The sequence below is a fragment of the Conger conger genome, chromosome 4, assembly GCF_963514075.1.
Source record: "Conger conger chromosome 4, fConCon1.1, whole genome shotgun sequence".
NCBI classification, from domain to species: Eukaryota; Metazoa; Chordata; class Actinopteri; order Anguilliformes; family Congridae; genus Conger; species Conger conger.
Window position 1 is genome coordinate 59613223 of NC_083763.1, and position 25745 is coordinate 59638967.

The 25745-nt window shown below is 41.1% G+C and overlaps 1 protein-coding gene and 1 pseudogene across 1 annotated transcript; both read left to right on the top strand.

The window, feature by feature from the left end:
• Positions 1 to 1243: 1243 nt before the first annotated feature.
• The window catches only part of LOC133125945 (leukocyte elastase inhibitor-like), a 68848-nt pseudogene continuing 44346 nt past the window's right edge, over positions 1244 to 25745 (top strand).
• Positions 14358 to 25595, top strand: LOC133125943 (leukocyte elastase inhibitor-like). The gene is made up of 8 exons (XM_061237692.1): positions 14358 to 14467; positions 15073 to 15250; positions 16641 to 16730; positions 17802 to 17939; positions 19154 to 19271; positions 23665 to 23807; positions 24502 to 24669; positions 24862 to 25595. Exons 2-8 carry the CDS (start codon positions 15083 to 15085, stop codon positions 25267 to 25269), a joined length of 1233 nt encoding a protein of 410 aa, XP_061093676.1. The 5' UTR covers positions 14358 to 14467; positions 15073 to 15082; the 3' UTR covers positions 25270 to 25595.

Below are 25745 nucleotides of genomic sequence, written 5' to 3' on the forward strand. Positions count from 1 at the left end.
CCCTACCCTGGACCACACCTTCCAGATTGCTTTTAACACAATGTAATCTGTACTCCTTGAACTTCATATAGCCTTCAGTGACTCCACTGTGCAGTTGAAGGAATTAAAAAAAAGACCTTAAACTTGACATGATGATTTCAGTCATTGAAAATGAACACATAATTCATGACACAATAACTGGTGTGTTCTTGCTTTGAATCCCCATTTAATTTTGTACTGTAGCATGCAGCATTTTACTTAAAAAATAAGAAATAACTTATTTTCTCCCAAACATGGATAGAAACTTCGTATAATCCATTGGAAACAATCAATAATTTTTTAGTGAAAGCCAGACACAAGAAACAGCTTAGCATTCACTGTCTTTGTAAATCTGTAGACATACATTCAGGACACAAAGAAGTTCTATCAGGCAGAGCTGGAGACTGTTGACTTCAAATCAAAAGCAGAGGTTGAAAGGGTGAAGATTAACAGCTGGGTGGAGAAGCAGACTCAAGGTAACTGCAGTTACAGACACATCTACAGGTTCAGGAGACTCATTTGAAATTTGCAGATCCTCTGTCGTACATATTCCACTAAAATGATCAAGAAGTGGACAGCATGCTGTTATTGGTTTGCATTGTTTAGCATCTGATAAATGATTATAATTGTGAATGCTTTACAGCAGTGCTTTTTAAACTGTGACTTGAAACTGAAAATTGGCTGCAAAGTGGGTCCTGGAATGGGTCTATAGTCCACTAGACTGTGCTAGTACATTGGAAGGGTCCCTGAAAGGCACAAAACCTCTAAATTGGGTCCTGATATTAAAACATTGAAGAAGCAGTGCCTTACAGCAACAATCAATCATTGTATGAACGATGTACTGGAGTGAAATATCTTCAGACTTGCTTGCCATGTAGTTTATGTTGTGTAATACTCTAAACATTGACTTGAATTGAAAAAGATAGACACTATCACATCGTGCATATTTCATGAAGTAATATTTCTTTAATTCTTACGATACAGGATATTTGGCACCTGATGCCTTTCTTTGTTGTTAAAAGATTTATGTTCTGCATTTTGCATTGTAGATGTTGAATTTTCTGTTTGTGCATGTTTCACACCTCTTAAAGATGAATCGCATCTGCATTATTCAAGACATACAGCATTATTTCTGTAGCTGGATATCTTAATTAATGTACTTGTGTGACACCATCCCTTCTATATATCTTCGCTTTATTGTGCTTTCTTGTAGATAAAATCAAGAACCTGCTGTCGAAAGGGATTGTTAACAGTATGACCAGTCTGGTGTTGGTGAATGCTATCTATTTTAAGGCTGATTGGGGCAATAAATTCAAAGGGAGAGACACACTTGGATGGCAATTCAAATTGAACAAGGTAACATGCTTACTCAGTTTCCAGATTACTCTGTGACTCCTAAATAATTATGAACTGTTGCCAACACTGACGCTGGAAAGGTTTTTCTCTTCTGTGCTGTTCAGTCACACTTTTGTTTGCTAAAGATGGGACTCCAGGGCATAATTGCTCACCTCTTTAGTGTTGCAGTTAGGTCAATGATCCAACTTTGTGTTGATGTGAAATGTCCTCTCCATGACAGTTGAATGATAAATTCTGCTTCATTTTCCTGTGTTCAATTTTAGAAATGTATTATTTGCAGTGGTATGCAAACGTTTGGGCACCCCTGGTGAAATTGTATGTTTGGTATAATTTGTCTAAATTAAAGGAGGTTTTAAAAACCCCTGCCGGGTACCCACTTACAGTAAGCACAACATATTTCTGCAATAGCGTGAGTATATCACCGCTTTAATATTGTACATGGATTGAAACATATATTTGAATGATCTGTCACATCTTCAATTTTCAGAATGAAAGTAAGCCAGTACAGATGATGGAACAGATAGGCAACTTTGGTTTGGTGTTCATTCCGGAGGTCGATTGTCAGATTCTGGAGATGCCTTACATTGGTAAAGAGCTGAGCATGCTCATTATTCTGCCCAGTGAGATTGAGGATGACTCCACAGGGCTTGAGAGGGTAAGACAGAATTTGGGGTACAATAATTTAATGGCTTTGTCAACTATAATACTGCCTCCAAGGCAATCAAGACAACACCTACTGGGTTCAAACTTGGCAGAGTATAGTATATGTGAAAGAGTTGCCTAACCTTTGAGAATCCCACACTTGCAATTTTATTTTTTCCTACAGTTGGAAAGGGAGCTCACATACGAGAAATTAATTCCGTGGACACAGCCTGACATGATGAAGAGTGTTGTGGCAACTGTGGCTCTGCCCAGGTTTAAGATGGAAGAGACCTATGACCTGGAAGGAATTCTGGTCAGTATGGGCATGAAGGATGCCTTCGATGTGTCCAAAAGCGACTTCTCTGGCATGTCTCCCAGCGATGACCTGGTGGTTTCCAAAGTGGTGCACAAGGCCTTTGTGGGGGTGAACGAGGAGGGCACAGAGGCTGCTGCTGCCACTGCTGCCATCATAATGTCTGGATGTGCCATGCCACCCCCAGATCAGTTCATCGCAGACCATCCCTTCCTGTTCTTCATCAGACACAACCCCAGTCAGAGCATCCTCTTCTATGGCCGGTTCTGCTCCCCTTGAAGTCTTAAACTCTGCAGTTTCCGGTTATAAGCAGGAGTCTAAAGAATGACTGTCTGCATGTTAAATGGCTCTGCAATGCTGTTTGCCTTAAAATAATATTTCATTGTTATCTGCTTCTCAGAGCTTAGACAATTAGAGACAGAGCTTAGTTCATTATATTTTACTCAACACTGAAATGTCAAAAAACAAGAAGCAGTAACCAAGATCACATTACTCATTTGTGAAAATAAAAGTGCAAAAAAGTACTCTGTTGGTTGCTTTTTTCACTTCGCTGCTCAGTCATTGCATCAGAGAAGTACATTTCATGCACTGCCGGTACATGCAGAATGCTGGTGCCAAGTCAAATCAAATATTTTTTTGTGTGACAATTATTCCAAGAAAAAAGTCTCCATATCTGGTCATCAATTCATCTCATCTACAGTCAAAAAATAAGTTAAACGGGGCAAACACGAATGACTGATTTCCATACTGGCAGTTTTCCAAGTTTAGTGCATGTACAGATCGTACTGTACACTTTGTGATGTGGGTGTGCCTGGCTTGTTACTGAACGAACACAGAAAAGTGAGGTTGGCGGATCAAAAGTGAAATTAAGATTTATTTTTGGTAAAAGAGATTCACAAACAAACTCTATTGAAGAAGCATCAGCACGCTAGTTCCAGTGAGCCATTCTGTGAGAGAGAGCATGACTGGAATCAGCCTCCATTAAAATGTCTCACTCAGGTGCTGTCAATCACCTAAATCAGTAGGCTACCTGGGAAAAGGACAGGTAAGAAAGTAAGGAGACAATAGCTTTCATAATGGCATGTGCTCCCACCAGGACTGGAGGGGTGTAGCATGTATCATTTTTATGTACACCTTATGCAAAAACACCTTTTTAAAAATCCTATCCACTCTGCCAACTTGTGGTTGAGTCGATGTGTCAAATTATTGTTGCGTTCATATTTATATCATACAGAAAAACAGTATATCATACATAAAATGCCAGATTGTTAAAAAGACTTCAGTTGTGAAAACAGCAGTTTAGATTCTCATCAGCCATATACTAACAATCTTTGATACCATTTCTTTACATCAAAAAAATCATGTTCCAATATGACAGTTGACGTTTACTGAAGTTTATTTTGTAATCTGCTTTTGTCGAGAACTAGCTATATTTTTGCTGCGACTATACCTAAGCAAATGCCAGCTTGAACTACTTATTCTTTTTGTGTAAATGCATTGCTAAGTCATTTCAGTGCCTCCTTAAATGGGCCAGTTTCATCAGACCAGCCCTTACGAACTGGGCCCCTACACTGGCCAAAATTAGAGGAGGCGGATTTTTTGAACGCAGTTCTTCCATTGTCCATATGGTCTCGCACAGAGTGCATCGATCCATGCCCACAACACAGAGACTTAATAGTGAGTGAAACCAGCTGTTTGTATGCTCTAGCTCCATCAGGAACATTCCAGCTCTAGACCTAGACTATTTCCAACTCACGTCAATTTCATACAGGAGCCTCCTGTAACCAGAAAGCCATGACTCTCTAGGCCCATGAGCCCCTGTACTCCCTCCTGCAGGGGCAGATACAGCACCACTGCCCTGAGCCAGTGCTGCCCTCACCAGAAGAAATGAACCATTACTCTGAATGGAGGAATCCTTCAGGTGGTGTCGGCCCAGCCCACTTGTGCCATTAGCTGATGCCATTAAGTTATTTCAAATTCACAGGTCTCACAATGTTTCTGTCATCAACTGCTGTTGTTTTCCTTGATCAACATGTACGATGTCTGTTGCTTTGTACGCCAGCGGTTTCTTTCTTTTTCAGGACATTCCAAGTTACATTACATTACATTATTGGCATTTGGCAGACGCTCTTATCCAGAGCGACGTACAACAAAGTGCATACCCATAACCAGGGATAAGTTCGCTGAAAGACCCTAGAGGTAAGTACAATTTCAACTGCTACCTGTACAACAAAGATAAGGACAAGGGGCTTTTTTTTTTTTTTTTTTTTTTTTTTACAAACAAACAAACAGAGCAAAAGTCACCAAAGTTAACTATCCAAACACTGCTTACCTAGCCAACTAAAAATACCGATACACAAAGCAAGTCACAGAGACAACAATTAAGGTTCACAGGGAGGTAGGGAGGGATGGGGAGAGGTGCTGCTTGAAGAGGTGCGTCTTCAGCTTGCGCTTGAAGGTGGGGAGAGATTCTATAGTTCTGACCTCAACGGGGAGTTCGTTCCACCACCGTGGAGCCAGAACAGACAGTAGTCGTGAGCGTGAGGTGGAGGTTCTGAGAGGGGGAGGTGCCAAGCGGCCTGTGGAGGCTGAACGAAGAGGTCTGGCAGGGGTGTAGGGTCTGACAAGTTGTTGTACAAGCTATCCCCAATGATTTCCCCTCTTGTCTAAGCTTCAAAATGGTTTATTTTTCTCCCAAAGACAGTTCTCTGGTCTTCATGTTGGTTCAACTTTTCTAATGCAAATGCAGTCTTCACAGGCCAAACCTTAGCCTAAAACCAAGAGTAGACATTCAGAACTATTTATTGTTTAACCCATCAACCTAACAGGACACATCTTGGAAAAAAGAAACGCCTGTTTCACATGTAAAGTCACATGTTCCAATACTTTTACTCACCTAAGAATTGGGTGGTCTGATACAAAAGGTCATATGTCCTAAGTTTTTTTTTTTTCATCTTTATAAAAATACCAGTCAATAAAAGCTGAAACTTGGATCTGTCATCTCATGTACATCTTTTGACCTCAAACTCAATTGTCTTCAGTGTATAGCAAAAACAAAGGAATTGAACATGCTGTTCCAATACTTTTGGAGGGGACTGTACATGTACAGTCGGAGCTTGCTCCAAGAGAGCTATTAAATATGCCAGATTTATACAGTTTCTCAAATATATTAACCTTTATTTGACTCGGAAGTCACATTGAGATTAAAACCTCTTTTACAAATGAGACCAAGCCAAGGCAGGGTCAAATAGCAACATAAAATTATAGAATCGCAATCACCAGTACAATACAGTACTATCCATAATAATGTAGGTATATGAACACATCAGTGTTCCAAATGTTAAATGTTCTCTTTTGCCAAGTTTTTTCCCCTATGAATATTACATTACATTACATTATTGGCATTTGGCAGACGCTCTTATCCAGAGCGACGTACAACAAAGTGCATACCCATAACCAGGGATAAGTTCGCTGAAAGACCCTAGAGGTAAGTACAATTTCAACTGCTACCTGTACAACAAAGGTAAGGACAAGGGCCATTTTTTTTTTTTTTTTTTTTTTTTTTTGAACAAACAAACAAAAAAACAAACAGAGCAAAAGTCACCAAAGTTAACTATCCAAACACTGCTTACCTAGCCAACTAAAAATACCGATACACAAAGCAAGTCACAGAGACGACAATTAAGGTCACAGGGAGGTAGGGAGGGATGGGGAGAGGTGCTGCTTGAAGAGGTGCGTCTTCAGCTTGCGCTTGAAGGTGGGGAGAGATTCTATAGTTCTGACCTCAACGGGGAGTTCGTTCCACCACCGTGGAGCCAGAACAGACAGTAGTCGTGAGCGTGAGGTGGAGGTTCTGAGAGGGGGAGGTGCCAAGCGGCCTGTGGAGGCTGAACGAAGAGGTCTGGCAGGGGTGTAGGGTCTGATGATTTTTTGCAGATAAGCTGGGGAAGACCCTTTAACTGCTTGGAAGGCTAGCACCAATGTTTTGAATTTGATGCGAGCCATGACAGGCAGCCAGTGGAGGGAAGTAAGCAGGGGGGTGACGTGTGAGTATTTGGGAAGGTTGAAGACCAGACGAGCTGCTGCATTCTGGATGAGTTGGAGGGGTCTGATGGCGGACGCTGGGAGGCCAGCCAAGAGGGAATTGCAGTAGTCCAGGCGGGACAGAACCATCGCTTGGACCAGGAGCTGGGTCGAGTAGGGGGTGAGAAAGGGGCGGATTCTCCGTATGTTGTAGAGGAAGAACCTGCAAGACCGGGTCACCGCCGCAATGTTCTCGGAAAGGGACAGTCTGCTGTCCATCACCACGCCGAGGTTCCTTGCACTGGGTGACGGCGTGAGTGTGGTATCCCCGAGAGAAATGGAGAGATCCAGATGGGGAGAGGTATTAGCAGGGATGAATATCATTTCAGTTTTACCTGGGTTGAGCTTTAGATGGTGGTTGTCCATCCAGCTCTGGATGTCCCTCAGGCAAGCAGAGATACGGGCTGAAACCTGCGTATCAGACGACGGGAACGAGACGAAGAGTTGGGTATCGTCCGCATAGCAGTGGTAGGATAGCCCATGTGCAGTGATCACAGGGCCAAGGGAGCGAGTGTAGAGAGAAAAAAGAAGCGGGCCAAGGACTGAGCCCTGGGGAACTCCTGTGGCGAGGGGCCGAGGTGTCGATACCGAACCAGCCCAGGCAACCTGGAAGGAGCGACCAGAGAGGTAGGACTCAATCCAGTCCAGGGCTGTGCCACAGATGCCCGTTGCTGACAGGGCAGACAGGAGGATGGAGTGATCCACAGTGTCGAAGGCAGCAGAGAGATCTAGAAGAATGAGGATAGAGGAGAGGGAGGCTGCTCGTGCGGCATGAAGTGACTCACTGACGGAGAGGAGCGCAGTCTCTGTCGAGTGGCCCGATCTGAAGCCAGACTGATGGGGGTCTAGCAGGTTGTTGTTAGAAAAGAAGGAAGAAAGTTGAGTAGAAGCGGCTCGTTCTATAGTTTTAGAAAGGAAAGGAAGAAGAGATACCGGGCGGTAGTTCTGGATGATGGAGGGATCCAGGGTAGGCTTTTTTAGCAGCGGAGTGATGTGGGCCCTCTTGGAGGATGCCGGAAAACAGCCGGAAGACAGGGAGGAGTTGACAAGGGAGGTGACAAATGGGAGAATGTCGGGTGTGATAGTTTGGAGAAGAGAAGAGGGGATAGGGTCAAGGGCACAGGTTGTAGGGCGGTGGCAGAGCAGGAGTTGAGAAACATCAGAGTCCGTAAGGGGGGAGAAAGTGGAAAAGGAAGGGATGGGCCTAGAGGGGGGGAAGGGCACAGTGAGGGGGGCGGTGGTTGTAAAGGATCTGCGGATGACTGTGACCTTCTCATCAAAGAAATCAGCAAAGTCATCAGCAGCGAAGGAGGACTGAGGAGGAGGAGGCGGTGCGTTGAGGAGAGAGGAGAAAATGGAGAAAAGTTTCTGGGGGTTAGAAGCAGAGTTCTGAATTTGCGTTTGATAGTATTTTGCTTTGGCGGCAGTGACATCGGAAGAGAATGCCGCCAGGAGAGACTGGTAAGTCATGAGGTCGGAAGCGTCTCTGGATTTCCCCCACTTCCTCTCCGCTGCGCGGAGGCTGGCCCTGGAGGTACGGAGGGTGTCAGATATCCAAGGACTGGGAGGGGATGTGCGAGGTGGTTTTGAGACAGGGGGACAGAGAGAGTCAAAGGCGGAGGAGAGAGATGAAAGGAGGGTGGCAGATGCAGAGTCAGCGGGGAGTTTGGAGAAGGATTCGAGAGGGGGGAGTGAGGCGGTGACGGTGCTGGCAAAGGAAGAGGGTGAGAGGGAGCGGAGGTTACGGCGGGCTGAGGAAGTGTGGGTGGGAGGAGGGGGAGGAGGATGGGGAGGAAGAGGGAGGGAGAATGAGATGAAGTGGTGATCAGATGTATGCAGAGGGGTAACCGTGAAATCGGAGCATGAGCAGTTCCTTACAAAGACAAGGTCTAGGACATTGCCCGCCTTGTGGGTCGGAGGAGAGTGTTGCAGGGAGAGGCCGAAGGAGTGGATTAGCGGTAGGAAGGCGGCAGACTGGGAGGCTTCTAGGTGGATGTTGAAGTCTCCAAGGAGAATCAGTGGGGTGCCATCCTCAGGGAAGGAGCTGAGAAGGGTGTCTAGCTCATCAAGGAAGTTTCCCAGGGGCCCTGGAGGACGGTAGATAACTGCAATGAAAAGGTTAGTAGGGTAGGATACTGCAACAGAATGGAATTCAAAAGTGGATATGGACAGGTCAGAGAGGGGGAGAACAGAGAATTTCCACGAGGGGGAAATTAAAAGACCAGTACCACCGCCACGGCCGGAAGGCCGGGGAGTGTGCGAGAAGGAGAAGGAGGATGAGAGGGCAGCGGGAGTGGCGGTGTTGTCAGGTGTGATCCAGGTCTCAGTTAGGGCAAGGAATTGTAGGGACTGGAGGGAGGCATACGCAGGGATGAAGTCAGCCTTCCGAGTGGCAGACTGGCAGTTCCACAGTCCCCCTGTGACAGCAAAGTCCTCACAGGGGGTCAGCGGGGGATAGCTGAGGTTTGAGGGGTTCCGACGCCGTGGAGGCCCACGTCGCAGGGGGGGTCTTCGAGGGAGAGAGCAGACTGGGATGGGGTGAAACATAACATCACAAACGGGGACGGAGCGTTCCCGCGTGTAGAGGAAACCCGCAGCGATACTAAACACCTGGTCAGAATGATGCACTTACTGACTAAGGACAACTTTCGCCAGTCTAATATACGCTAGCGTCGCTCTGACACGCCTATTTAAATGGCCTACAATTGCTCACAAGCAATACCAAATCAAAGCTAATCTACTGATAAATTCCACAGCTATTTAAGTTACTTAAGACGAATGTTCAATCACTCTACAGGTATGCAACCAGTAGAAGTGATTAACAGGTAATAGTCAAACAACGTGGCTCAAGCCCTAACCCTTGCTGTTCAAATGAGCAATTTAAAAAAAATCAACGTTACCGCGTGTAGAGGAAACCCGCAGCGATACTAAACACCTGGTCAGAATGATGCACTTATAAATACAATCTGAAAGAGCTTGATTTAAACTACTTTTTCCTGACAAGATGAACTGTCCTATCTTTTTTGTCCTATTCATCAAAAATAGAAATAAGATCAATGTAGAATACTAAAATACTTGTGAAGATTGAATTTTTTGTATAAAGGACACTTAAACCTGGTACCTTCAACAAGCCAAAGGAAGAAAAGGAAGACGGTGATAAAAAAGGAAAGATACTGATTAATACATTTCGAAAAAGACAAGAATTTTGGGATTGAGATTTACATTTAAAGACCTAATTACTTTTTGGTCAATCCAGAGTGAAATAAAAGGTTTGTTAAGAGTATGTTGACGCAAGGGTTGATATGATGTTCACAGGATTATAGCCACACTGTCGTTTGATTTTCAGTGTCTACTAAAGATGTCTACGTGCATGTCATCACAGTGTTAAAATGTTGATGATGCTATAGGTGCTTCGCTTTAGAAAAGAGAAGAAACCTGAAGCTCTTGGACTGCAACAACAAGAAGTAAAAAGACAGCTTCCACCTGGGGTGCTGAAGGTGAGAAAACATGTAACTGCAGCTGAATTTACTAACCACAAGGATGGGATGTCTGTATATTGTGTTAACAATGGGTTTTGGGTGGGTGAGTGGTGAGCTACATTATCGCTGAGGTATCTTGGTCTTTTGCTTCTCCAAGTTTGTCTTTTCCCTTCACAGTACTTATACTTTTGTATACTTTGTATTGGACATTAAATACATTAGAAAATATCTTTAGAAATATTAATTTAAAGTAATTAGGTCTTTAAATGTAAATCTCAATCCCAAAATTCTTGTCTTTTTCGAAATGTATTAATCAGTATCTTTCCTTTTTTATCACCGTCTTCCTTTTCTTCCTTTGGCTTGTTGAAGGTACCAGGTTTAAGTGTCCTTTATACAAAAAATTCAATCTTCACAAGTATTTTAGTATTCTACATTGATCTTATTTCTATTTTTGATGAATAGGACAAAAAAGATAGGACAGTTCATCTTGTCAGGAAAAAGTAGTTTAAATCAAGCTCTTTCAGATTGTATTTATAAGACATAATTGTTAAGACAGGCTTTTATACTGTGCTAAATCTAATATAAAATTTAGTTTTTGTATTGTTGTAATAGAAAGTGCTAATGGGATCATCAAAATGATTCATTAATCAGAAGAAATCAAAGCAGTTTTATGCCTTGCTTGCATTTCTGTAAGGAAATCTGTGTCACAAAGTGCTTGTCTGTGCCTGTCTTCAGTCTCCCCTTCATGAAGCTGATGATGACATTCATGCTGGATTCAGCAAATTGATGTCTGAACTCAACAAAGAGGGTGCCCCGTATGCACTGAGCCTGGCAAATCGCCTGTATGGGGAGCAGTCTTACGAGTTTGTGGAGGTAATGTTTTGTTGATGAATAGCACAGATTTGCCAATAAATTTGCCAATACATACAAATACTTGAAAAGGAATGTATGCACAGTGGACAAAAGCCCTTACTCACCGAACACTTTATTTGGAACATTTTTACTTTATTACACCTGTTACAATGATCTAATCAGCCAATTGTGTGGCAGCAGTGCAATGCATACAATCATGTAGATACGGGTCAGGAGCCTCAGTTAATGTTCACATCAACCATCAGAATGGGGAAAAAATGTGAATTAAGTGACTTTGACTGACTGGTCTGACTGACCCGCCCAACCAGTAATACTCTAAACATTGACTTGAATTGAAGAAGATAGATACTATCACATCGTGCATATTTCATGAAGTAACATTTCTTTCATCCTTACGATGCAGGATATTTGGCACCTGATGCCTTTCTTTGTTGTTTAAAGATTTATGTTCTGCATTTTGCATTGTAGGTGTTCAATTCTCTGTTTGTGCATGTTCCACACCTCTTAAAGATGAATTGCATCTTGATTATTCAAGGCATACTGCATTATATCTGTAGCTGGATATCTTAATTAATGTACTTGTGTGACACCATCCCATCTATATATCTCCGCTTTATTGTGCTTTCTTGTAGATAAAATCAAGAACCTGCTGTCGAAAGGGGCTGTTAACAGTATGACCCGTCTGGTGTTGGTGAATGCTATCTATTTTAAGGCTGATTGGGACAAGAAATTCAAAGGGAGAGACACATATGAGCACCTATTCAACCCACTGGGGGGCGACATGGCTCAGGCAGTAAGAGCAGTCGTCTGGCAGTCGGAGGGTTGCAGGTTCGATCCCCCGCCCGAGCGGTGTCGAAGTGTCCCTGACACCTAACCCCTAAATGCTCCTGACGAGCTGGTCGGGGCTTTGCATGGCAGCCAATCGCTGTCGGTGTGTGCGTGTTTGTATGAATGGCTGAATGGAGAAGCATCAATTGTACAGCGCTTTGGATAAAGGCGCCATATAAATTCCTGCCATTTACCATTTACTTACAGTAAGCACAACATATTTCTGCAATAGCATGAGTATATCACTGCTTTAATATTGTACATGGATTGAAACATATATTTGAATGATCTGTAACATCTTCAATTTTCAGAATGAAATTAAGCGAGTACAGATGATGGAACAGACAGGCAACTTTGGTTTGGCGTTTATTCCGGAGGTCGATTGTCAGATTCTGGAGATGCCTTACATTGGTAAAGAGCTGAGCATGCTCATTATTCTGCCCAGAGAGATTGAGGATGACTCCACAGGGCTTGAGAGGGTAAGACAGAATTTGGGGTACAATAAATTCAATTGAATGATGCCTACAAGAGAATTGAGGCAATACCCAGTGGTTTCAAACTTGGCAGAGTATAAGAATGTGTGATATACTGGTAAGGAGTTAACAAGCCCTCAGAAATCCACCACACTCAACTGGATCAATGGCTTCTTTTCTCCTGCAGTTGGAAAGGGAGCTCGCGTACAACAAGCTCATCGAGTGGACACAGCCTGAGAAGATGGAATCTATTCGGTTACATTTGGCTGTGCCCAAGTTCAAGATAGAGGAGAGCTATGACCTGGAAGAAGTTCTGGTCAGTATGGGCATAAAGGATGCCTTCGATGTGTCCAAAAGCGACTTCTCTGGCATGTCTCCCAGCGATGACCTGGTGTTGTCCAAAGTGGGGCACAAGGCCTTTGTGGAGGTGAATGAGGAGGGCACAGAGGCTGCTGCCGCCTCAGCTGCCATCATGATGCTTGGAGCTGCCAGGCCACCCCCAAATCAGTTCATCGCAGACCATCCCTTCCTGTTCTTCATCAGACACAACCCCACTCAGAGCATTCTCTTCTATGGCCGGTTCTGCTCCCCTTGAACACTGCAGTTTCCATTTATAAGCAGGAGTCTAAAGAAAGACTGTCTGCATGTTAAATGGCTCTGCAATGCTGTTTGCCTTAAAATAATATTTCATTGTTATCTGCTTCTCAGAGCTTAGACAGTCCTGCTGTCTGTAGTGTTGGGGCGGCCTGTAGCGTAGTGGTTAAGGTAAATGACTGGGACACACAAGGTCGGTGGTTCTAATCCCGGTGTAGCTACAATAAGATCCGCACAGCCGTTGGGCCCTTGAGCAAGGCCCTTAACCCTGCATTGCTCCAGGGGAGGATTGTCTCCTGCTTAGTCTAATCAACTGTACTTTGCTCTGGATAATTTTGTATAGTTATCTTTAAATTAGCTGGTAGCTAGTCAGGCTGCTAGCCCTAGCTGGTTGACCAGCTCATACCCAGCTAGACAGCTATTTGGCCATGCTGGTTGACCAGCTCATAGTCTACTAGACCTGCTTATGTCTAGCTTGACCAGCTCAATCTTCAATTTTGATTGCTCGCATTCCTTTGCTGTAGACATTTTAATTAGGCACAAGATTGCCATTAAAAATCATCAGTGCTTTTACCAGGTGTAACTTCCTTGTGTAAGTTAACATTATTTTACCTTTCTATTTCTGTGGCTTTCATCAACACCTCTTTCATGTCATATGCAAGGTGGAGAAACATAGCAATATAAACCTTTAATGATGCAACACATTTTCTATCTGGATATAAAGAACTGGATGATTACAAAAGAAAGAAAAAATGCCACGAAACATGCTTGACTGTGTAGGAATCTTCAGGTGTATCAGATTCGCATTTTTGCTGTGCAGTCGAAAACAATAGCCTTTTATGCACTGCAAACTTCCTTCTGGTCAAATAACCCCCAGTGCGGCAATGGGGACACTGTGCTGTCTGAGATGTGTCTTTTGGATGAGATGTTAAACCGAGGGCCTGACTCACGACGGTAATTATACATCTCATGACACTTATCACAAAGAGTTGGGGTTCCCTGGTGTCCTGGCCGAATTCCCAACCTGGTTTTCACAAACTGCCACCTCATGAGCCCCCAGTTTAATGGCCATAAAAATTCTCCCTCTCCACCTTATCTGATGTGTGGTGAGCATTCTGGCACTAAATGGCTGCTGTGCATCACCCTGTTGGGTGCTACACTTTGGTGGTGGTTGAGGTGAGTTTCCCCTTAATCACTGTAAAAAAAGTGATATATAAATGTAAATAATCAGTATTTTAATTGTGGAGTATGAATAAGAGAGGAAGCGTATCTGTACATTTGAAAGGAGTCCTGAACCTGTAGATGTGTCTGCATCTTAAACTTTTTAAGTTTGTTTCTCCACCCAGCTGTTAATGTTTACCTTGGCATCCTCAGCTTTTAATATTAAACCAATGGGCTCCAGCTCTGTCTGACAGGTTTTTTAAAAGAGATTTCCAATGTAATCACATAATGCATAATTGGGAAGAAAAATGTAACATAACATAACCATACTCTGTACCCTATAGATAACACATTAGGACAGCAAACATGGTTTTTTCCATCATATCTTCAATTCATTTCATCTGCAGTCATGTTACAAAGAAACAAAAAAGAAGAAGCTTAACAGGGCAAACTCGAATGACTGATTTCCATACAGGCAGTTTTCCAAGTTTAGTGCATGTACTTCTGTGGACAGATCGTACTATACGATGTGGGCGTGCCTGGCTAAGAAGTACTTCTTGTGAAGTTGCAGCTTCATTGTCTGTGATTGACTAGACACCACTCCAGGAGAAGAAAATAGGAATTGGAAGAAACAATAAGAAAACTAGGTGAGTATTCAACCAGTTGCGTCGCATCAACTTTCAATGAGATGTCTTAGACATAGCAGACACTGCACTAATCCCGGAATGGTAATCATGATATCAATTAGCCTATACAATTATTTAAATTATAGCCTCACTGATGCAGGCTTGTATGTTACAGGCAAGATCATTTTAAGATTTTAGTCCTACTGAATCGAGTGTGGTAATACTATAATACTAAAAGTGACTGGCACCAGTAGCACCAATGTAAAAACTTAGTCTGGAGCCCTATCACTCTACCATTAACATATTTTTGGAGGGCAGTGTGTTTGAACGCAATTGCTGTTCATAAGAAAGTAGAGATTATATGAGGGGTCATATAATCTTCTCATCATAGGCAACCTCTGAACTTTGTCAAGAAAGCCCAGCTTTGGTAAAGGAATATCTGCCATAAAAAACTAAAGAATTGTTTTTGTTTGTAAGAAAGAATTTAAAACAGTATGTAAAGTGCATCTGTGTGGGTATAGCTATACCTTTCCAGAACTGTATATTGTATATTATTCTACTGCAGCAAAATTATATATCATTCCTATTACATGATGCATTTCCTTCTGAAATGATTGCGCAACCAGGAGACCAACAATGGAGTCACTGATTGCTGCAAATACCAAGTTCTCCCTGGACCTGTTTAAGAACATAACTGAAGATAAGAAAACGGACAACATCTTCTACTCTCCACTCAGCATCTCCTCAGCTCTGGCCATGGTGTACATGGGCGCCCGGGGGAACACAGCTACACAGATAGCTGAGGTGAGTTCACCCAGGCACAGTGCCACTCAACATGGCTGCATACACTTTTAAGATAAACGTGTGGCAATAGTGCACTGACAAGCTCATTTGCTCCATTGTCAAGACTGACAGTAAACTTTAAATATTGTTCGTGTTCATGATACAGTAAAGATACTTGCCAGTAAAGATATTTCCTTTGTAAATCTATGAGGTTGAACTAGAATATTATTTGGCTGAAAGTCAACTGGCTGATACACTGCATGTTGCAACATAAGGGGAGTCTTCCAACATGCAGAAAATCAGGTTATGAAATGCGTGTGTTCAGGGTTGGGCTGCTCTTGTCCTGTGCAATAATTGTGCAATAATTTTTACACAGTACTATTTGAGATACAGTCCCTTCAAAAAGTATTGGAACAGCAAGGCCGATTCATTTGTTTTTGCAATACACTGAATACATTTGAGGTTGAGATAAAAAGATGAACACGAGACAAGAGTTCAGAACTTCAGCTTTTATTTCCTGGCATTCACACTTAGATGCATTAAACTACTTAGAACATAGCACCTTTGGTAACACACTATTTTTTAGGTGAGGAAAAGTATTGGAACAGAGAGTATTTAAATAAATGAAAATAAATAACACTTAATATTTGGTAGCATATCCCTTGCTTGCATTATTCTTTTGTGATGCTTTTCCAGGCTTTTACTGCAGCCTGTTTCAGTTGTTGTTTCGGGTGGTTTTTTTTCAATCACAGCTTCAGAAGGAAATACGCATGCTTCCAAAAAAAAAAAAAAGCCGTGTGATTGACTTGACTAGTCTAAAACCTTCCACTTTTTCTTCTGATTGAAGTCTTATGTTGTGTTGGCTGTGTGTTTTGGATCATTGTCTTTCTGCATGATAAAGAAGACTACTGAATTCATCCTGCTGCCACCATCATGAGTTACAACATCAATAAAGATTAGTGAGCTCACTCCAGAAGCAGCCAGATCCCCTCTATGTCCACACTTTGGGCTTTCCATCATTTTGGTAGGTCTTGGTCTCATCAGTCCATGAAGCTTTGCTCCAGAACTTTTGTGGCTCATCTCTGTACTTCTTCTTTGTATAGCAAAAACAAAGGAATTGAACTTGCTGTTCCAATACTTTTTGAAGGGACTGTACATGTATAGTTGGCCCCTATAGTGGGGGCTGCTGCAAGAGAGCTATTAAATATCCTGGATTTATACATTTTCTCAAATGTTCTCTATTGCCAAGTTTTTTCCCCCCAAGTATATGATCAATCCACAAGAGTATGTTGACGCAAGGCTTGATTTGATGTTCACAGGATTATTGCTACACTGTCGTTTGATTTTCAGTTTCTACTAAAGATATCTACTTGCATGTCATCACAGTGTTAAAATGTTGATGATGCCATAGGTGCTTCGCTTTAGAAAAGAGAAGAAACCTGAAGCTCCTGGCCTGCAACAACAACAAGTAAAAAGACAGCTTCCACCAGAGGTGCTAAAGGTGAGAAAACGTAACTACAGCTGCATTTACTAGCCACAAGGATGGGATGTCTGTAAGTTGTGTTAACAATGGGTTTTGGGTGGGTGAGTGGTGAGCTACATTATCGCTGAAGTATCTTGGTCTTTTGCTTTACCAATTTGCAGAGTTTGTATTTTCCCTTTACAGTACTTATATTTTTGACATTTAAATACATTAGAAAATGTTTAGAAATATTGATTTAAAGACATTAGAAAAAAAGATCTTTAAATGTAAATCTCAAGTTTCTGGTAGACAGAAACCCCAACTCAGATTTTTCTTGTCTTTTAAAAAATGTATTAATCAGCATCTTGGGCGACACGGATGGTGCAGTGGGTAGCACTGCTGCTGAACAGCAAGGAGGTCCTGGGTTTGAATCCTGGTTGGCCGGGGCCTCTCTGGGTGGAGTTTGCATGTTCTCCCCGTGTTCACATGGGTTTCCTCCGGGTATTCTGGTTTCCTCCCACAGTCCAAAGACATGCAGGCTGATTGGAGAGTCTAAATTGCCCGTGGGTATGAGTGTGCGAGTGAATGGTGTGTGTGCCCTGCGATGGACTGGCGACCTGTCCAGGGTGTATTTCTGCCTTTCGCCCAATGTATGCTGGGATAGGCTCCAGCCCCCCTGCGACCCTGTTCAGGATAAGCGGGTCGGATAAGATAATGGATGGTAGAGATAATCAGCACCTTTTTTATCATTCTGTCTTCCTTTTTGTCCTTTGGCTTGTTGAATAAGGAACCATGTTTAAGTATCCTTCATGCAAAAAAGTCAATCTTCACAAGTATTTGATTATTCTATATAGATCTTATTTCTATTTTTTGATGAATTGGACAATAAAAATAGGACAAGATTATCATTCTTAGAAATGCTTGTTAAGACCGGCTTTTATACAGTTCTAAAGCTAAAATTTAAAAAGGTTTTTATATATATTTTGGTTAAAATAGAAATGGCTACATATCAAAGTGATTCAGAAGAATAAATAGAAGCAGTTTTATGCCTTGCTTGTATTACTGTGAGGAAATCTGTGTCACAAAGTGCTTATCTGTGCCTGTCTCCAGTCTCTCTTTCATGAAGCTGATGATGACGTTCATGCTGAATTCAACAAACTGATGTCTGAACTCAACAAAGAGGGTGCCCCATATGCACTGAGCCTGGCAAATCGCCTGTACGGGGACAAATCGTTAAAGTTTGTGGAGGTAATGTTTTGTTGATGAATAGCACATCTGCCAATACATGCAAGTATGTGCAAAGGAATGTATGCACAATGGACAAAAGACATGCACAGGGGTCCAAAAGTCTGAGTCCACCGGTGAAAATACTTATATTTTTGCATTCTTTTCTAATTTAATACAAACTTTTTCATTACAAATTAGATTATCAGCATAATAATTTGAGTGAGGTTGACAGAACCAGAAATGTAAAATGTAAAAATATGTTTTGTGTTTCTTTCTACCATTCTGTTAATGCTGTGAGGATGGTCCTTAAGATTGCACCGTTAACTTTTTTCTCTTTTGTTTAATGATATAAGCTAAATCCTCTGAGCCTTATTGTATATAGCATACATGTTTCATCTGGTGCATTAGCACAGACTAAATCAAGCCTCTATTTCACTTGAAAATATAGGGTGTGCAAATTGTCGCATTGAAGGTGGCTACATGATTGCATACAATTTCAATTAAATCAAATTCACTTTCAATTAAATATTATAGGTCTACGTTGAAAAATATCCAGCCTGTTGAGAAATCATTGTTTTCCATTACATTTTGATTTCATATTAACTAAACCGATTCCTGACTGTCACAAATCAACGTAAGGCTGTCACTGCTTGAATTTTCCATCCAGTTCTGATTACTTTAAAATGAACATGGTTTTTACATAGAAATATACTTCTTACAAACATATGAAGGGTTCTTTTTTAGAATTGGAGTTTTTTAAATGAAGTTTGTTTCTGTTTTGAAGCAAAGAAAGTTTTCCATTGTTTTTGACTGTGGAGGGAATTTACATGCATGTATCTTCAAATACCTTACATAGTGTATTACAGGCACTAATTTGCTAACCCACCACTGACTTTTATATGAATTTTCTGTTCTATGACTCTGCACTGTACAGTTTGAGCAATTAACAAAAAAACCTTAAACTTCATATTCAATATTGTTTAATATAACACATGATTATTCTTACACTGTTTAATACTTATATGTTTATTTTCATGTATTGCTGACTGGGATTTTTAACTCAATGGTGTTTTCCTGGTAAAAATAAAATGGAAATGATTAAAAATAAACGAATTTTTATCTCAAACATAAACATATTATATCATCTTTTGGAAATAGTCCATTATTTTTAGGTGGAAGCAAGGCTATAGAACACAGGAAATGGCTAAACATTCACTGCATTTGTGTGTCTGTAGAAATACATTACGGACACAAAGAAGTTCTATCAGGCAGAGCTGGAGCCTGTTGACTTCCAATCAGATCCTGAGGGCGCAAGGGTGAACATTAACAGCTGGGTGGAGAAGCAGACTCAAGGTAACTCTGTTACAGACACATCTATAGGTGCAGGAGACTTTCATTTCAAATTTGTGGAGTCACTGTCTTATGTATTCCACTGAAATGATTAAGAAGAGGAGGGCTGCTGGTTTTATCTCATATTTGGAGTGTGATAATGTGATTAGCACTTACAGCAGTGTTTCTTAAATGGGTCGCAGCAGTGTACGAAGTGGGTCCTGTAATGGGTCTGTACAGGCCAGTAGGCTGTGCTATTATGCGTAATGTATTGCAGTGGTGGTGGGGGGGGGGGGGCGGGTATGGGCACCGGTCCCCCGGGTGTAGGCGGGCTCATATCTCTACGTGTCCTATATGATTTTAAGAAAGAATCTCATCGGAAACGCGTATATCCAAGTAATGTGTTTATATATCCTTAAATAAGCAAACTCATCCCGGTCATGGTTATTACAATTACGTGGATATTTCCCATATGTGATCATGCTAGATTTATACCGTGTGTCTACAGAAAAAAAGCTATACATTCATTCATTCATTCATTATCCTAACCCGCTTATCCTGAACAACGTAGCAGGGAAAGCTATATATGTATAAACTATTCAATGAAATAACTTGTGGCAGGCTAATTCATTTTCTGATATGCCAAGAGTGCTGCTGGGAAACATGTTTGCTGTTTTCCAATGTGAACGGTCTTCAGTATGCGCTGATATTAGCAAGTCTTGTGCGTAAAATATTGAGCGCTATTTACCTGCCTAGTGTGAAAATGCCCTTGAAGAACAAAAGTGGGTCGCAGAAAAGAAAGGATAAAAAGGACCAGGAGAAAAAGGTAGCAAAACTACCGAAACTGGACGGCTTTTTGGAAAAATAATCGCTGAACTGCTACCCTGTACCCAGGAGCAGTTGCCCATCGCAAACATTGCACCCGACGGCGGCGATAGCAAGCTATAACATTAGCCTGCTGTACCTTTTCACGAGAAAATTCGGCTACATTTGGCTGAAAAGTGAGTTTTCTTTAACGTAGCCATGCTATATCCAGGTAAACCCTGAGCTGTATTGGGGTTAACCTAGTTCGTCTATGTCAAAATGTCTCAACGTATATTTCCACCCCATATCTTGTAATCATTAATTAGCATTAGTCCTTAAATGTACTTCACTCGCATTGCATTGAAATTAGCCGAGGAAGCTGCTAATTCTCCCAGCAGTTACCGTGAATTCGATTTGTTTGTTCAATTGCTGGACTGGTTTTCTGCTGAAAACTTAGCTTTCCACCAATGTTAAGTCGGGGGGCTGTTTTAAAACCCCTTATGATATACCGTAAAACTTCGTATAATTGGCCGGGATTGTATTTGTTTGAACACCGATGCGCACCCGGCCTTTAATAGAGACAGGATATTTTTCAGAGACGCGTTTATTTCACACTCGACTTATTTTTTTCAACGACCAGCGACTTTTTTTTACATGCAACCGTATGGGAAAAGGAAAAAGACTGACGTCTTTTTAAAAAGCGCAGTGCCCGACGCATCGATATTTATCATACCTAATAGAAAATAACTAAAGCCAGACTCAATTTCAGCAAATCATTGCAATAATCACACAAAACTATGGCATTACTGTATCAAAAATAATTAGATGTATTAGCCTCCCGGTATCATTTCATACAGAACCTACGCAAATTGATTTACATTACACAAACGTATGGATAAGAGAGGTAAATAAATATCGTATGTCATTCGAATGTATGAAAAAATGAATGTATCTTGAAATTCCGATTGTCGATTCACCATGTGTACGCGAAGTGCAAGAGTCGGCCCCGCAGCGCGTGTCATTTAAACAGCAAGGCAAACTCGACAATTGACAGTTGAATTTTAGGTCGTAATTTTTCCTCTGTGCAGGCGCCATTGCGATCCAACTCGTTCTCTGGGCGATCAGCAAATGTTACGTTTCAATGCAAGTTTTAAAAAGATAACGGTAAACATTCTCACTCCCAACTGCGGTTTGACCCCGCTTCTAATTGAGACAGCCGTTTATTTGACAAAACATTACGCCATACCCTGCTTCTATTAGGGACAGGCGTCTATATGGGACTCGGCTTTTAATTGAAGTTTTAAAAACACAGTGAACAATACATTCAGTGAATTTATTGTGTTGTGCTTTTCCTCTGATACTGACACCAGTAGCATAGGCCTAAGCTTTAGTTATGTAAACATCCCAACTATCGTTAGCTGATTTGTTGACTTGTTGATTTCATTCTATGACCATCCCCGTTGTAGCCACGATGTAGCCTGTGTCTCAATAAACAAAGTTACTCATGAGCCAAATACAATCCAAAGTATTGTCTTTAAAATATCTGTCTCGTGGTGCTGTGTGTGTGTGCAAGTGTGTGCGCTTAGGTTATATGTAGGTTATATGCGTTTGCGTGCTCGTGCTGCATCTTGGTTGGCATTTTTAACATATTTGACATATAAATCACCCTTGAAATACAAGATACTTGGCACCTGATGACTTTCTTTCTTGTTAAAAGCATTACAGTACGTTCTGCCTTTTATAGCCCCCCTCAGCTCACACTATCTCTATGGACTAAACGGCAGAGTTCTTCTCTCAATATGTTAACTCTGATTTGGTGATCTTGGGTGATTTTTACGTACACTCACTGATCACTTTATTAGGTATTTATTGCTTATATTTTAGACTTATCGATCTTCTGCTGTAGCCTAGCCACTGAAGAGGTTTGATGCATAGTGTGTTCAGAGATGCTCACTGTTGTAATGTGTAGTTATTTGCATTACCTTCCTGTCAGCTTCAACCAGTCTGGCCCTTGTCCTCTGACCTCTCTCATTAACAAGGCATTTTTGCCCACAGGACTGCTGCTCACTGGATGTCTTTTTTTTCCTGCACAATTCTCTGCAAACTCTAGAGACTGTGTGCATGAAAATCCCAGGAGATCAGGATTGCCTGGCACCAACAATCATTCCACGGTCAAAGTCTCTTAGATCACATTTATTCCACATTCTGACATTTGATCTGAAAAGCAGCTAAACCTCTTGACCATGTCTGCATGCATTTATACTTTTAGTTGCTGCCACCTGATTGGCTGATTAAATATTTGCATTAACAAGCTGATGTACAGATCTACCTAATAAAGTGCTCAGTGAATGTACAACAGAATCTCTGATTATTTCAAGGAGATCTGTAGCAATCATAAGGCCAGTGGATTAACCCAGTGGATTACTGCCAGAAGCAGACCAAATCTACTCTGATAGACTTTTTCTGATAGAAATTTGTCCAATCGGTCAGATAACATTGTTGCTTCTGGTGTAGATGTGTTGTCGGACATAATTTTCTGTCTACTTTCAGATTATAGCTTTTCATAAGACTGCTGAAAAAACTTATGGTCAAAAAAACTTACGGTCATTCATAAATGCTAAATTATGCCACTTGAATATTTTTTCCAGTATTTAATGGCTTACTATAACAGCACCACTTGTTTTATGACTACCAAACTACCAAGTAAAATAGATAATTTATTCAAATATTATACCATGACATGGTTGGGTCTGGCCACAAAATGCCCAAATAATGTTGCATATTCAACCATGTAGTTGAGGTGGAACGTTTCCTGTCAAAATTAAATTCGTTGAAAAGGTATAATAGGCCTACTCACGTACAAGATATTGAGCTGTTACTGTTATGTCTTGGCATGTTTTTATAATTTCAAAGAAAATCTTAATTCACAATAAAACATACTTTGAGCATCAGCATCCATTGGTGTATGGTATCCTAACATTAAATAATAGTAAATATCTTGGTAAAGAACAGACACAAGCAAAATGAAGTCAAAATGTAAATAATTTATTAAAAATATATACAATGCCAAAGTTGGGTCTGGACACAAAATAAATGCAATTTAGATGCAAGATTTTAAACCTCACAACAGAATGTAATTGTTTTAATCAATGAAGTTGTGTGCTCTGTTGTATTTCAATTGGTCAAACGTTTATGCATTTTATGCGTTTTTAATGTCCTTTATGTTCTATTATATTACAATATTGTATTTATTGTTGTTTCTATTTAAATGATTCTGTACATTTTTAGATTTTTTTTTCACAATTGTATTTTTATGTAATTCATGTTTCCATCTTGGGATTTACCTGAATAAAGAAATGTTAGGTTAAAAAGTCCCGAGACTGCAATGTACAGTTGGAGCAATTAACAAAAAGACCTTAAACTTATGTGGAATAGCTTTCCATGTCATATAGTGGAGGCAGGCAGCCACTTTAGATAAAATAAAAAAAAAAAGCCTAAGCACTAGTACACTACACTTTAGTTGTAGGGACAGAATGACTTTTGCTTGTCATTATGTTATGTTATAGTTATTATGTTATTCTAAATGAATTCCAATTTATGTGCTTTCTTGTAGATAAAATCAAGGACTTGCTGGCAAAGGGAGTTATTAACATCTTGACCAGACTGGTGTTGGTGAATGCTATCTATTTTAAGGGTGAATGGGACAACAAATTCAAAGGGAAAGACACAAAGGAAGTTTCGTTCAAATTGAGCAAGGTAACAGCTCATGCTTACTCAGTTTCCTGACTAGAGTGCTAATTCTGAATTGTGGCCCGCACTGACGCAGAGAAGGTTTCATCTACCATGATGTTCAGTCTTTTCTTGACATCACTTTCTATGGTAATGTTAATGAAGAACTGACTGACAAATGAACAGCAGTTCAGACTGAACAAGGTAATACCTGATGCTTACTCAGTACCCAGACTACTCTGTGACTCCAGAATAATTAAAAGCTGTGGCCTACACAAACACAGCAAAGGGTATATCAGTTTTTATCCTTCCATCACATGTTCGAAATAGCTGCTCTAATTTCTTGGCATCAATTTCCATGATGTTAATGAAGAACTGACTCCATTTTGAGCATGATTGCTCTCCTGTTGTGTTCAGTGTTGCAGTATCAGCCAATGATCCAGCTTTTCCATGAAGTGAAATTCCATGAGTTTCTTTTCATGAAAGATGAATGAATGATAAATTCTACTGTATTTTCTCATGTCTTATTTTAGAAATATAGATTTTACAGTAGTATGCAAAAGTTTGGGCACCCCATGTCAAATTGCATATTTTGTTGATCTAAATGAAAGGAAGTTTCATTCCTTGTGTACCTGCAGGGTACACATTTTTCTGTATGTCATATCACATACACAGTATATCACTTATTTCTGAAAGCTCTGCATCATCTTACATTTTTCAGAATGAAAGTCAGCCAGTGCAGATGATGCACCAGACGGCCAACTTTGGTTTGGTGTTCATTCCCGAGGTCAACTCACGGATTCTAGAGATGCCTTACATTGGTAAAGAGCTGAGCATGCTCATTATTCTGCCCAGAGAGATTGAGGATGACTCCACAGGGCTTGAGAGGGTAAGACTGGTGAATTTAGCTTACAATAACGTAATGGCTTTGCCATCTACTATAATGATGCCTACAAGGCATTTGAGGCAATACCCAGTGGTTTAAAACTTGGTATAAGAACATGTGGTAATGTATGGTAAAGAGTTAACAAGCCTTCACAAATCACTCTCAACTGGAACAATGGCTTCTTTTCTCCTACAGTTGGAAAGGGAGCTCACGTATGAGAAGCTCTTAGAGTGGACACAGCCTGACAAGATGGAGCATATTGAGATAATGGTGGCATTGCCAAAGTTCAAGATGGAAGAGACCTATGACCTGAGAGATATTCTGGTCAGTATTGGGATGGAGGATGCCTTCAATGAGTCCAAAAGCGACTTATCTGGCATTTCTTCCAGCGCTAACCTAGTGGTGTCCAAAGTGGTGCACAAGGCCTTTGTGGAGGTGAACGAGGAGGGCACAGAGGCTGCTGCTGCCACTGCTGTCGTCATCGGGGTGACAAGCATCAGGCCACCACCAATTTGGTTCATCGCAGACCATCCCTTCCTGTTCTTCATCAGACACAACCCCACTCAGAGCATCCTCTTCTATGGCCGTTTCTGCTCCCCTTGAAGTCTTAAGTTCTGCAGTTTCCAGTTATAAGCAGGAGTCTCAAGACTGTCTGCATGTTAAATGGCTCTGCAATGCGTTTGACTTTGAAGAATGTAATTGATTAAATCATGTTAAAAAAGTATTGAAAAACTCTGCTGCAGTACATTGTTGCCATTAATTTCCATTGTATCCTCTTTGAAAATATAATACAGGCATCATACAAAAGATTGCTTCCTGTCAGTTCATTATATCTTACTCAAAACTAAAACCTATAACAACTACTAAAGATAACATGCAATAACCAATATCACATTTCTCATTTGTGAAAGTAAAGAAGTGCAAACCTTTCCTGTGTCAGTTGCTTTATTAACTTTGCTGCTCAGTCATTGCATCGGATAAATACTTTTCAAATGTAGTACTCTGCACATCTGGTCCAGGCAGGATGCTGGTGTCCAGTCAACCAGAGATGCTACTTTAGCATGACAATCATTCCAAGA

What these genes read in the sequence shown, in the direction of transcription:
- LOC133125943 (XM_061237692.1), top strand. Translation starts at nt 15,083, where the DNA reads ATGGAGTCACTGATTGCTGCAAATACCAAGTTCTCCCTGGACCTGTTT. An exon ending in TTCCACCAGAGGTGCTAAAG is followed by an intron (nt 16,731 to 17,801) that starts GTGAGAAAACGT and finishes GCCTGTCTCCAG; the next exon opens with TCTCTCTTTCATGAAGCTGA. An exon ending in GGTGGAGAAGCAGACTCAAG is followed by an intron (nt 19,272 to 23,664) that starts GTAACTCTGTTA and finishes GCTTTCTTGTAG; the next exon opens with ATAAAATCAAGGACTTGCTG.